The following is a 14,319-nucleotide window of genomic DNA, read 5'->3' as shown; positions in this document are numbered from 1 at the left end:
GTCTTAAGTCCTTCTGTAGTCTCTCTACTTCCTCAAAACTACCTGCCCCTGCACCTATCTTCATATCGACTGCAAACTTTGCAACAAAGCCATCAATTCCATCGTCCAAATCATTGACATATTGCGTAAAAGGAACTGAACACAACACTCCAAGTGTGGTTGTTAGGCAATTTCCTTTTCCACACAAGACTCAGACCCAGGTATTCGTTAGGAGACTCTTTATTTACATGACATGGAGAGCTGTCCCTCCTGAGATTAACAGCTCTACTTCAGTCAGTACACGCACCCTCTTTATGGTTTGTTCAACAGTTCCATATTTGGTATCGTTCTAAGCAACCTAGAGGGAAAAACACCTAAATCACGTAGCCTCGTGGTCTACAACTGTAGGCCAGAGTGCATCATCACGAATTTTTATATCTATAGCAGTAGGTTAAAGGGCAACAGCACATAATCTTAGGTCTACAGCAGTAGGGCAGAGGGCAGCACCACAGTTTTCTGCCGATCCAGGCATTAAGCAATACAGACACACAATTCTATAGTCTCGCAAAGGTATTTACCCGACCCAGTTGGCCAAAATCCTCCTCCAGGGTTTTATAGAGCTGCAATATTACCTCATGGCTCTTAACTCAATTCCCCGTCTAATAAAGGCTAACATGTGATACACCTTCCTAACCACCCCATCAACTTGCAGCCTTTTCAACTGCTTCCACCAAACCTGTCGTTTCCATGAAATAAAGGCACTGAAGTTTTCTCTGACCCATCAGTGCCGGGCAGACACAAAATGCTGGAGGAACTCAGCAGGTCAGGCAGCGTCTATGGAAATGAATAAACAGTCAATGTTTCAGGCCAAATCCCTTCGTCAGGACTGGAAAGGAAGGGAAAAGATGCCAGAATAAAAAGGTTGAGTGATGGGAAGGGGGACAAGCTGGAAGGTGATAGGTGTACCCAGGTGGGCGGGAAAGGTAAAGGGCTGGAGAGGAAGGAATCTGATAGGAGAGGAGAGTGGACTGTAGAAGGAAGGAAAGGGGAAGGGCACCAGGGGCAGGTGAGAGGCCTGAGTGGAGAATGGAAGAACAGAAAAGGAGAGGGGAAAAGAGAAAAATAAATTACCGGCAGGAGAAGTCGATATTCATGCCATCAGCTTGGAGTCTAACCAGAAGGAACATGGGATGTTGCTCCTCCATCCTGAGAGCGACCTCATTGTGGCAAAAATGGAGGTCATGGACCGATCTGTTGGAACCGGAATTGGAATGGAAAGTGGAAATTAAAATGCTTGGCCACCGGGTAATTCCACTTTACTCGGATGAAGCTGAAGGGCTAGGCAAAGCTTTACGCCAGGTCTCACCAGTGCAGAGGGGCACCAGGTACACTCGATGACCCCAGTAGGTTTGTTGTTTTTATTTTATTGTCAGCACTTGGGAGTGGCTCGGCAGCGCAGAAGTTAGCACAACACTATCACAGCGCCAACGACCCAGCCTCACTTTCACCACTGTCTGGCGCATTAACCAGACACCATAGCAACAGCAGCTGCTGGAGGAACTCAACCAGTTAAGCATCGTCTGTGGAAAGAGAAGCCAATCAACGTTTCAGGACAATAACACTGAATCAGAAACATCTCTGACTGGCTGAGTTCTTCTGACGTTTCCGTTTCTTGTTTCTGGTCTGACATCTTCAGATTCCCCCCCCCCCCCGGCGCTGTGATCCTTTACCACAGGGATCTCCTGCCCTTTAAAACTGTCTTCAAAACTAGCTACTCTCCCCTTTGAAGTTACAAATATTTTGAGAGTTACTCAATTATAATTGCTGTGAATAATATCAAGTTTTACTCTTTTTGAAATGCTGGTGCAGCAATGTATCTGAAGACACAGTTATCCTCATTTTGCAGGTCCCCCCATGTGAGGGCCCGTAAGGGTAGCTTCAACGCTCAGGACTTTCCTCCGAACACGTCAAACGAGGTTCCGAGCCAGACGTCCACAGATGAGCCAGGCAGCCCAGAGGGTACCCTGACCCAGAAGGAGGTGCGGGGTGGAGGCCTCCCTGAGAGAAGAGGTAAGTCGTAATAACCAGGTGTAAACTGTGCTGGCACTGCGCTATATAGAATTGATAAAACTCAGTACAGGTGAGTCGCCTAGGACGGGGAAGAGGCAATATTGCTTTAAACAGAATGGCTGTAAATTTCAAAAAGTTCCAAGTTCAAAGTAAATTTATTATTTATTACCATATATCACCTTTGGATTCATTTTCTTGTGAGCTACTGCGGTAAATACAAAGAAATCAATGAAACTCCGTGGACAACAATGGTAACGTATCAGGTAGCTTGATGCTATTACAGCTTGGGGCGTTCCAGACTTTGGAGTTCAATCCGGTGCTGTTTGATAAGGAGTCTCCGGACATCCTCCCTGTGGAATGTGTGGGTTTTCTCCGGGTGATCCACTTCTCTCCCACGTTCCAAAAACGTACTGGGTAGGTTAATGACTTGGCCGCCGCAGCCGGCTGTGGCAATGAATTCCACAGATTCACCATCCTCTGGTCAAAGAAATTCATCCTCGTCTTCTTTCTAAATGTACGTCCTGCGAATGTGAGGCTGCTCTCTCTGGTCCTAGACTCCCCCACCATAGGAACCATCCTCTCAAAATCCACTCTCTCTGGTCCTTTCAACATTCAAAAGGTGACCTAGCTGCTTGCAAAGATAGATCATCTTTGTAAGCAGCTAAGTCAGAAGAAATAGCATTTCCCACCATTAAATTTACATCTTCCTGAAAGCAATTCCCATCAAACTCTGTAACAAAGGAAGAATCCTCAGATTTGCTTGTGGTTTGTGGTCAGTAACTTTCACTGCACTGAACACTTCAAACACACTTTGGCAGAAGGGGCTTTTCCAAGTTTGGAGTAAGGTCTTGGAATTCCAGTCACATAGGGGAGGAAGGTAAGATGTCCGGCCCACAAATTGTTGGGAAAGAAATACTTGGTGGTTCTACTTGCCTTAGCCAGCTATTGAAAACTAAACATCGTTCCAGTTATGTTTCTAAACAGTCATTTGAAAATAATTCAAAATTTAATTAAACTTTAAATAAAAACTTATCTTTAAAAAAGTAAAGCATTTTAAAACATTTAAATAAATACAAACAATTAAATGAAATATGATTGCTAATAACTTAATCCCTCACAGCCATTCTTCTCCATTGAAATCAGTGGAGAATAATTCCTAACCTGATGTTGCATCACGTATGATGGAGACTTGCCAGAGCTTCAAATGCTGGAGTGCATTTGGTGAATTCCAGCTGAGAGCAAGTTCTGGGTTTGTACGTTTGAGCATGCTTCTGTGGAAATCTGAACTCCCGGCCTCTTACACAGGAAAAGGAGCATCCTGCAATATTTGTCCCACTCTATGTCATCTCATTCCCAAAAAGGAACTGTGAGGATCATCCAATCTACAACTTGTTATTAATGTACACAGGAGCTTCTGCAGATGCCGGAAATCTTAAGCAAAGTCCTGACGAAGAGTCTCGGCCTGAAAAGTCGACAGTTCATTCCCCCCTCCCCCCCCCGATAGGTGGTGCATGACTCGCTGAGTTCCTCCAGAATTTTGTGTGGGTTGCTAGACGCACTTTGAGTCTTTGTGTGGCACAGTGGCTTAGCAGTTAGTGAAATGCTACTATAGGGCCAGCAACCTGGCTTCAATTCCGCTGCCGTCTGTAACCGTGAGGGTTTCCTCCAGGTGCTCTGGTTTCCTCCCACATTCTAAGCAATTATGTGTTAGCTCAGATTAGCAAACTGAGGTCATGCCGGAAGTATGGTGACACTTGAGGGCCATCCCCAGCACATCCTAGGATTGTGTTGGTTGTTGGCATAAATGATGCATTTCACTGTATGTCTTGATGCACTTGTGACAAATAAAGCTAATCTTTATTTTGCAATTGTCAGGAGGATATACTCCCCCTCTGATAATCAGTTCTGGGTGCTGAGCATCAATATAAATAATGCGATTATATTTGGAAAACATTGAAATACGCTTCTCTCTCCTGAGAGTTATGTGCTGATATCGAGAGAGTAGTGTTAATTGAAGAAACAAGATTTCCACTGTTCTGACAATATTCACCACCCAGACTTTCATGCTGGGATGGTACCACCACAGACACAAAGCTCTGAGGGGCTGGCTCAGAAGATGATATGCTGTGTAACCTTATTTTGATATTCAAATTGAAATGAATTAAAGGTGGTGACAAATCTGGAAGGAGACTGAAAATCTGGCTGAATATAACAAAAAACCCTGACTCAATGTCAGAAAGATCAAGGAGCTGATAATTGACTTAAGGAGAAGGAAACCAGAGTTTCGTGAGCCAGTCCTCATCGGAATATCAGAGGTGGAGAGGGTCAGCAACTTTAAATTCCTTGGTGTTGTTAGTTCAGAGGACTTGTCCTGGGCCCAGTACGAAAGAGCAATTACAAAGAAAGCATGGCAACACTTCTGCTTAGGAGTTTTCAAAGATTTGGCGTGACATCTAAAACTTCAACAAACTTCTATAGATGAGTAGCGGAGAATATATTGACTGGCTGCATTGCGGCCTGGTATGGAAACACGAATGCCTTTGAATGGAAGATCTTACAAAAAGTAGTGGATACGTCCAGTCCATCACTAGTAAAGCCCTCCTCACTACTGAGCACATCTACATGAAACGTTGTCACTGGAAACAGCATCCATCATCAGGGACCCCCACCACCCAGGTCATGCTCTCTTCTCGCTGTTGCCACCAGGAAGAAGGTACAGGAGCCTCAGGCCTCACACCATCAGGTTCTGGAACAGTTATCACTCTTCAACCATCAGGCTCTTGAACCAAAGAGCATGTTCACTCAACTTCACTTGCCCCATCATTGAATTGTTCCAACAATCACTCAACTCACTTTCAAGGACTCTTCATCTCATGTTCTTGATACTTATTACGAATTTATTTATTATTTTAATTCTTTCTTTCTTTTTTTATTTGCACAGTTTGTTGTCCTCTGTAAAGTGGTTGAAAGCCCAAGTTGGGCAGTTTTTCACTGAGTCTGTTACTGTTCTATAGATTTATTAAGTATGCCCACAAGAAAGTGAATCTCAGGGTTGTATAAGGTGACATATAATAATAAATTTACTTTGAACGTTGGATGGAAGGATTAGAACATGAGGGTGATTTAAATGAACCATTTGAAAGTGTACAGCATTGTTTTCCACTTGTGAAAGCATTGAGAGATAATGATGATGATTTCTGTATGAGGATGCCAAGTGCTGGAGTCAAATCTGTGAATAACTCAGTAAAATGTTTGGTCCTTTCAGGGGTTCGAAGTCATCAGGTGCACAGGTCCTGGCCCACGACCATGAGTGACACCGAGAGTGTGGGTGGAGGAAATAGCCTGGATTCTCCCTCTTCCACCTCAGGTTGGTTTAGCAAACCTACGGAGAACATTCACAAAGACAAACTGAATCGGAATAGGATATTGTTATTAATTGTTATTTGATTTAGAAAGCAGAGCCAAACTGAAACATTTGAGACCCTGAGGGTACATGCAGAGAGGGTGCTTTCTCCTGTGGGAGAATCAAGACTTAAGCGTCATTGTTTAAAGCGAGGCAAAGATGAAGCACATTTTTTGCTGAGTTTTTAAATACAGTACCGTGCAAAAATCTTAGGCAGACGTGTGTGTGTGTATGTATATACAGAAAGAGAGAGAGAGCTAGGGTGCCTAAGACTATTGCACAGTACCGTATTTTGCAATGTGGAGCGGATAATGAGCTTGTAAATATGGTGAGAGCAAAGGATGTTCTGAATAATGAGGGTGGAGTGCTGTGGGAGGGGTGTGAGACAGGTGGCAGAGGAGGAGTGCCTGGGGGAGATGCACCCAGCCCTGAGACACCAGGCAAGGTCATTTGGTTGAAAGTAATTGGTTTATTGATCATTACAGAATGTCTCTCTGGTGCTTCCAGCTCCCTCCCCTCTCCCTTCCCCTTTTCCCAACCATGATTCCTCTCTCCCTGCCCGCTTCCCACTCTCAGTCCACAACAGAGACCCCTATCAGAATCAGGTTTATCATCACTCACATATGTCATGATTTTTTTTCGATAGCAGTACGGTGCAATACATAAAATTACTACAGGACTGTGCAAAAGCCTTAACTGCCCTAGCAGTATACATGTGCTTTTGCACAGTACTCTATATTTAAGGCAAAGGTTGTATTTATTATTGTCGGTACATATATTGTGCACAATCCATAGGCATTGTTTCATTACACAGTGCATTGAGATAGTACAATAGAAAACAATAACAGAATGCAGAATGAAGTGTTACAGTTACAGAGAACATGCAGGTAGACAATAAGGCGCCAGGCCATAACAAGGTAGACTATGAGGTCAAGAGTCCCATCTTATTGTACTAGGGAACTATTCAATAATTTTATAACAACGGGACAGAAGCATTTCTTGATGCTGGTGGTACGTGCCTTTTAATTTTCTACCCAAAGGGAAGGGGGAGAAAGAAAGAATGTCCGGGGTGGGTGGGATCTTTGATTATTCTGGCTGCTTTACTGAGGCACTGAGAAGTACAGACAGAGTCCATGGAGGGGAGTCTGGTTTCCATGATGTGCTGAGCTGTGTCCACAACTCTCTGCAGGTGGCAGAGCAGTTGCCGTACCAAGCTGCGATGCTCCATCCTATTCTATGGTGAAGAAGATGGGAATGCAGAAATTAGGTTACAGCTGGATCAGTCTAATTTATTAAATAGTGAAGTTGGCTTGAAGGGACAGTAACCTGACTCCTGCTCCTGATTCATGCTTGACTTATTCAGCTTTATTTCTCTATGCCTTCACTTCCTACTGCTCGTTCAAAGCACATTGTTCTGCCAGGGCCAGGTGATTCAAAACTCAGGCTTTCGTGCTTCTACACAAGGTCGTTAAGAAAAGCACTTCCTTGGGCTGAACCCTTGTGGACGACCCCAAGGTCCGTGATGCCCTCTTGTCTTGGAATCCATCTGCTGCTTGCCAAGGCTCAGCATAGAGTCACAGAGCGGAACAGCATGCTTACAGGAAAAACCAGTCCGTACCAACCACAGTGGCCACCCACCCAGTCCCCATTTCCTGCCTTTGCACCATAACCCTTTCTGCCCTACCTCTCCGTCTACCTATACAAGTGCTTCTTCAATAATACTTCCTGTGACACATCGTTCTGTATACTCACCACCCTTTGTGTGACTCTGAAAAGAGTGTTTCAATGTGACATCTAAAGGCAACGCAGGACATTTTGTGCTGGATTTACACAGGTGAAGGTTAGGGTATGACATATAAGTATGTCCCGGTACGAATTGTTCTAAAACAGTTCCTTTCTGGGCAGCCTGATATGGGACAGAGTTGCTGAAAGTACTCAGCAGGTCAGAATGCATCAATGGTGAGTGTGAGGAGGGGAGAGAGAGAGAGAGAGAATGATAGAAACATAGAAAACCTACAGCACAATACAGGCCCTTCAGCCCACAAAGCTGTGCCGAACATGTCCCTACCTTATAACTACCTAGGCTTACCCATAGTCCTCTATTTTTCTAAGATCCATGTACCTATCCAGGAGTCTCTTAAAAGGCCCTGTCATATCCACTTCCACAACCGCTGCTGGCAGCCCATTCCAAGCACTCACCATTCTCTGCATAAAAAAACTTAGCCCTGACATCTCCTCTGTACCTACTTCCAAGCACCTTAAAAATGTGCCCTCTTGTGCAGGCCATTTCCCCACATGATGGGGAGAGAGAGCAAGAGAGAGTACGTGCCTGTGAGAAAGAGAGAGAGAATGTGTCTGAGAGAGAGAGAGAGAGAGACTGTGTGGGAGAAAGAAAGAATGTATTGAGTATAAGAGCTGGAACGTTATGATGAGGTTGTATAAGGCATTGGTGAGGCCGAATCTGGAGTATTGTGTTCAGTTTTGGTCACCAAATTACAGGAAGGATATTAATAAGGTTGAAAAAGTGCAGAGAAAGTTTACAAGGATGTTGCCGGGACTTGAGAAACTCAGTTACAGAGAAAGGTTGAATAGGTTGGGACTTTATTCCCTGGAGCGTAGAAGAATGAGGGGAGATTTGATAGAGGTATATAAAATTATGATGGGTATAGATAGAGTGAATGCAAGCAGGCTTTTTCCACTGAGGCAAGGGGAGAAAAAAACCAGAGGACATGGGTTAAGGGTGAGGGGGGAAAAGTTTAAAGGGAACATTAGGGGGGGCTTCTTCACACAGAGAGTGGTGGGAGTATGGAATGAGCTGCCAGACGAGGTGGTAAATGCGGGTTCTTTTTTAACATTTAAGAAAAACTTGGGCAGATACATGGATGGGAGGTGTATGGAGGGATATGGTCCGTGTGCAGGTCAGTGGGACTGGGCAGAAAATGGTTCGGCACAGCCAAGAAGGGCCAAAAGACCTGTTTTCTGTGCTGTAGTTTTTCTATGGTTTTCTATGGTGTGGGAGAGAGAGTCAGTGAGTGAGAGAGTGAGAAACAATGTGAGAAAGAGAGAATGTGAATGTGTGAGTGAGAGAAAGAGAAGGTGTGTGTGCGTGTGACAAAGAGAGACTGAATAAACGTGTTAGGTTTGTCAGACCTGGACAAATTATAAAATTTCAAAAACACGATGAAGAGCAAAAGGGAAGGTTTGCGATACAGCATTAAACCATAGAAGCCATAGAAAAACTACAGCATAGAAACAGGCCTTTTGGCCCTTCTTGGCTGGGCTGAACCATTTTCTGTCTAGTCCCACTGACCTGCACACGGACCATATCCCTCCATACACCTCCCATCCATGTATCTATCCAATTTATTCTTAAATGTTAAAAAAGAACCCGCATTTACCACCTTGTCTGGCAGCTCATTCTATACTCCCACCACTCGCTGTGATGGATGTTGGAAGTTTAACATTAAAATGGTGCTGGAAAGACTTATAAGGTCAGGTACAGATACGTCTGTGGAGAGAGAGAGAGAGAGAGAAAAGAGATTTAATCCCTCATCATGAAAAATCTGAAATATTAACTCTAATTTTGTTCTGTACAAACATACCTGATATGATGAATATCTTCAGCATTTTTTGCTTTTGTCAATTCCAGCGTCTGCAGTTTTGTTTTTCAGTCTCACTCCTGATGTGAGAGGAGTCGGTAATAATCCCTCCACTGTAACAAATCTCCACAGAGGTTCTGTTCCTCTTCATGCAGTGTCCATGGTGAAGTGATGGCCAAGTATCCGCTAATGACATTTAAAATCACTGTGATGATCATCATCATAGCTTGTCACACCAGACAGTCAGCCACTCTAGTGTTGTTTGGTTGATGTTGAGCAGGTCAGTGGCAGCTAAATCAGGTCAGAGTGGGCAGTTGCGCAGAACCTGTTCAATGTTCTGCACCCTTTCGCCACGCTCACAGGATTCGCTGGTCTTTAAACCCCACTTCACCATATTGTCTCCCGTCCTACAAACTCCCGCTCTCGCTCTGCTGAGAGTGCACCACTTTTGTCTGTCAAGCAGTGCCCCGTCTGGTAACATTTCTGTGGGGTCTTGCACTGTATTGTTTGGTGGGGTTCTGGCTTCTGTTTGTTACCAGAGGTCAATCCTGTATATTTGGGGGGGGGGGGGGATGTTCCGTGAGGTAGTTCCTCCACTGTAGCAAAACTTTTCCTCGATTTTAGGCGGTTGGAAACTGGCACATGATGGTGTAGTGGGTGCCGTGGATCTGAGTTCTGTTTACCTTTTTCAATTTTTGTTGTAGTGTGTCTTCGGATCTCCGGGGGAGCAATGCCTGCAAGTCAGTAAATGATGTTAGTGGGTGTGGGGCGCAGTGTGCCCGTGATTATTCGGCAGGCTTCGTTAAGCAACCGGTCTATTTTCTTCGCATGGGCTGATCTGCCCCACACAGGTGCTCAGTATTCTGCAGCTGCATAGCAGAGTGCTAGGGCAGTTGATCTCAGTGTGTGAGCATTAGCTCCCCATTTCGTGCCTGCTAATTTTTCTCAAGAGAGAATTGCGAGAGCCTGCTTTCTGTTTCAAATGTTTTTATTGTGAAGCAACATCAGCTTAACCACAACCGACAATGTCCTAAAGTACAATGCCTCTTTTTTCTTTTCTTTCTTATAACAACATAATGAAAGTCAAATGAATGTATGTATAGTAAACAAGTAAAAAGCAGAGGAAACCCTACCACCCCGTCTCCTTTCCCCTTCCCAGCCCTCACCCCTCCCGTATGTGCTGTTTAGGTCCTACCACCCCCCACACTTATTTCAGCTGTCGGTCTCTTCTAAATACAACAGTAATGGTTGCCAGATTTTTTCAAATTCCTTGAGTCTGTCCTTGATAACGTACCTTATCCTCTCTAGATGCAGCCAGCCATTGTCTGAGTGATGGAGTTTCCTCCTTTTTCCAGAACATCAGTACAAGTTTCTTTCCATTAAGTATGCCATAGGTCAGGAGTTGTTGCTGGGTAGCCTGGAATTTATTTGACCTCGCAGAAGTTCCAAAAATTATTAAAATGGGGTCTGATATTATCTGTACCTTTAGTACCTTCGAGAGGACCTCAGATATTTGCTTCCAATACTCTTGTATCCTGGGACATAAGGCATAACTATGTAACAAATTTTTCTCCGAGGACTTGCATTTCTCACACATTGGGGACACCTCTGGGAATATTTTATGAATCCTTACTTTTGAGTAATGTAGTCTATGTAGAATTTTAAATTGTATTAAACAATGCCTGGCATTGATGGAAGAGGAGTTAACTTACTCCAAAGCCTCATTCCAACGAGAGCCAACTTTCCCTCGGAGTTTTTGGTTGTGGGTGGCAAATGAGAGCGTCCTATCCAGTGTCACGCCCAGGTAAGTTGGAGTCGGATGGTGTTCGAGCTCCTTCCCACACCGGAAGATCTTGAGTTTCCGAGCTGCTTCTCGATTCCTCAGGTGGAATGCACACACTTGAGTTTTTGATGGATTTGGGTTCAGAGACCATTTTTCAAAATACTGCTTCATTGCTTCGAGGACTGCTGTAAGTCATACTTCAACTTCTTGGAAGGAGTTAGCTTGTGTTGCTATGCATAGGTCGTCTGCAGAGATAAACCTGCGTGTGTTAGGAGAGGTTGGTTGGTCATTTGTGTAAACATTAAATAGTAGAGGTGCCAGGACTGATCCCTGTGGTAGTCCGTTCTTTTGTGGATGCCACCTACTCTTAATTCCATTCATTTCTACATAAAATCTGCGATTTTCTAGGAGACTTCTTATTACTTTGACTGTGGTTTCATTCTTTAATATTTTAGATAATTTCAGTAGAAGGCCTCTGATTCACAGTGTCGTATGCTGCTGTTAAGTCAGTAAATACTGCCCCTGTAACTTGTCATATTTCAAAGCCATCCTCAATATAATGGGTTAAGTTCAGGACTTGACCGCAGCAAGAGTGGCCTGGCCTGAACCCAGCTTGGTCTGGTGTTAGAATCCTTGACACGAGCAGCCAATGTATGATTTGAACAACAAAACTTGGTGTAAAGTAACCCAAGCTATCAACATAGCTCCATGTTGGGACATGCATTCAGTGGCCACTCACTAGGTACACCTGTACACCTGCTCATTACTGTAAATATCTAATCAGCCAATCATGTGGCAGCAACTCAAAGCATGCAGACACGGTCAAGAGGTTCAGCTGTTGTTCAGAACAAACATCAGAATGGAGAAGAAATGTGATCTAAGTGACTTTGATCGTGGAATGATTGTTGGTGCCAGATGGGGTGGTTTGAGTATCTTCGAAACTGCTGTTCTCCTGGAATTTTCACGCCCAGCAGTCTGGAGTTTACAGAGAATGGCGCAAACCCGCCCCCCCCCAAAAAAAAACACACTGAATGGCAGTTCTGTCATTGAAAACTCCTTTTTAATGAGAGAGGTCAGAGGAGAACGGCCAGACTGGTTCAAGCAGACAGAACAGTGACAGTAACTCCAATTACCACATGCTATAACAGTGGTGTGCAGAAGAGCATCTCTGAACACTCAATACATTGAACCTTGAAGTGGATGGGCAGCAGAATATACACTGTGGCCACTTTATTAGGTACAGGAGATAGCTAATAATCTCGTATGAGTTTAATTTCTTTAAAGACATTAAGTTCACCAACAGCCACAAATACACTGGTAACATTATAAAGGTTAGATTCCAGAATTTTCAGATGCATATTTTTATCTGTTACCCTTGATTAAAAATATATGTATTTACAAATAATTCAACATTATCAGCAAAGCCATATCTCTGTTCTTTGGATCCACAGGTGATTTCGTTCGAAAGTTGCCCAGTATTCCTTCCTCTGGAACCATGTCTAGCAGTGAGGACGTGGAGGATAAAGACAGCAACACAAACTTTGAGCAAAGTAAGTTAAGTACATTTAGTTCGGAGGCCCAGTGAGAAACTTGGATTATACCATATTTGTGAAAAGCCAAGGTCATTGGCAAATGTGAGAGGTCGCAGAAAAGGTTCTGCAGATGCTGGACATCTTGGAGCAACACACACAAAATGCTGGAGGAACTCAGCAGGTCAGGCAGCATCTTTGGAGAGGAATAACCCACTCAGGTTGGAAGGACAACATCTCCAACTAATTGTCATGAACATCAATTTCCCTAACTTCTGGTAATTACTCCAAATCCCCTCTTCTCTCTTTTGCTATTCCTCACTCTGCTTACTCTCTCATCACTTCTCCTCAGCTGCCCATTACCTTCTCCTCCCCTGTCTCCCATGGCCCATAGTCCTCTCCTATTAGATTCCTTCTTCTTCAGGCCTTTACCTCTTCCACCTATTTCCTCTCAGCTTCTTACTTCATCTCCTCTCTCCCACCTACCCTCCTTCCGTCTCACTTGGTCTCACCTATCTCCTGTCAGCTTGAACTTCTTCTCCACCTTCCCACTATCTTATTCTATCTTCTTCCCCCTTCCTTTCCAGTCCTGAGGAAGGGTCTCAGCCCAAAACGCCAACTCTTTATTCCTCTCCATAGATGCTGCCTGACCTGCTGAGTTCCTCCAGCATTGTGTGTGTGCTGTACAAGAAGAGTGCAGATGCCGTGATCTGGAGCACAAGCACACTGCTGGAAGAATGAAACAGGTCAAGCAGTGGGCTGGGGGTTGGGGAGGAATTATCGACGTTTTGGGTTGAAATCCTGCATCATGGCTGTTGACATCTGGCCAAACCTCAGTAACAGTCAATACCTCTACAACACACACAAAATGCTGGAGGAACTCAGCAGATCAGGGGGCATATATGGAAGTGAATAAAGAGTCGACGATTTGGGCCGAGACTCACCTTCGAGACAGGAAAGGAAGGGGGAAGACGTCAGAATGTAAAGGTGGGGGAGGAGAAGGAGGCTAGCTAGAAGGTGATAGGTAAAGCCAGGTGAGTAGGAAAGGTGAAGGGCTGGAGAAGGAGAAATCTGATAGGGAAGGAGGGTGGACCATAGGCAAAAGGAAAGAAAGAGGGGACCGGGGGAACTGTTAGGCAGGTGAGAAGAGGTAAAAGGCCAGAGTGGGGAATAGAAGAAGACGGGAGGGGGTGGGAAAAATGTTTTTACCGGAAGGAGAAATCTATATTCATGCCATCAGGTTGGAGGCTATCCAGAGGCTATGAAGTGTTGCTCCTCCACCCTGACGTTGGCCTCATCTTGGCACAAGAGGAGGCCATGGACCGACATGTCAGAATGGGAATGGGATTGGGAATTAAAATGTTTGGCCACCGGGAAGTTCTGCTTTTGGCAGATGGAGCAGAGGTGCTCAACGAAGCAGTCCTCCGGTTTATGACGGGTCTCACCAATGTAGAGGAGACAGCTGCATCGGGAGTCTTAGCATTGCATCTAAAGAGGCAACTCCAATAGTGAGTCGATCACCTAGTGGTTCCTGAAAAATGAATGGATGATGCCCCCAAATCTTTGGGGGTTGGTTCTGGTGCGACATCGAACCAAGGCTTTTGATGCATCTCACCATGATCATTTATTTCTTTATTTATTGAGCTATATCGTGGAGTTGGCCCTTCCAGCCCTTCAAGCCACACCACCCAGCAACCCCCGATTTAATCCTAGCGTAATCACAGGACGATTTACAATGACCAATCAATGTCTTTGGACTGTGGGAGGAAACTGGAGCACCTGGGAGAAAATCCATGTAGTCATGGGGAGAACATATAAACTTCTTACAAACAGCAGCGGGAATTGAGCCTGGGTCGTTGATATTGAAAAGCGTTGTGCTAACCACTACCGTGCCATCCCAAGTACTTGATTTACATATCCAAAATGTTGGAGGAACTGAGTTTGTCAGGCAATATC

At 44.5% G+C, this 14,319-nt stretch overlaps 1 protein-coding gene across 4 annotated transcripts in view; it reads left to right on the top strand.

Annotated features, from left to right (window-relative positions):
• Positions 1 to 14,319, top strand: part of LOC134337411 (rho GTPase-activating protein 45-like) — a 197,917-nt gene that overhangs the window by 162,888 nt on the left and 20,710 nt on the right. For all 4 annotated transcript variants that reach the window (XM_063032386.1, XM_063032385.1, XM_063032383.1 and 1 more), the window contains exons 14-16: positions 1,886 to 2,049; positions 5,315 to 5,416; positions 12,286 to 12,384. In XM_063032386.1, coding sequence (XP_062888456.1) covers positions 1,886 to 2,049; positions 5,315 to 5,416; positions 12,286 to 12,384 — 365 coding nt within the window. The remainder of the gene's footprint in view (positions 1 to 1,885; positions 2,050 to 5,314; positions 5,417 to 12,285; positions 12,385 to 14,319) is intronic.

The sequence above is a fragment of the Mobula hypostoma genome, chromosome 24 (genome assembly GCF_963921235.1).
Source record: "Mobula hypostoma chromosome 24, sMobHyp1.1, whole genome shotgun sequence".
Taxonomy (NCBI): Eukaryota; Metazoa; Chordata; class Chondrichthyes; order Myliobatiformes; family Myliobatidae; genus Mobula; species Mobula hypostoma.
This window is presented reverse-complemented; position numbering and strand designations above follow the sequence as displayed.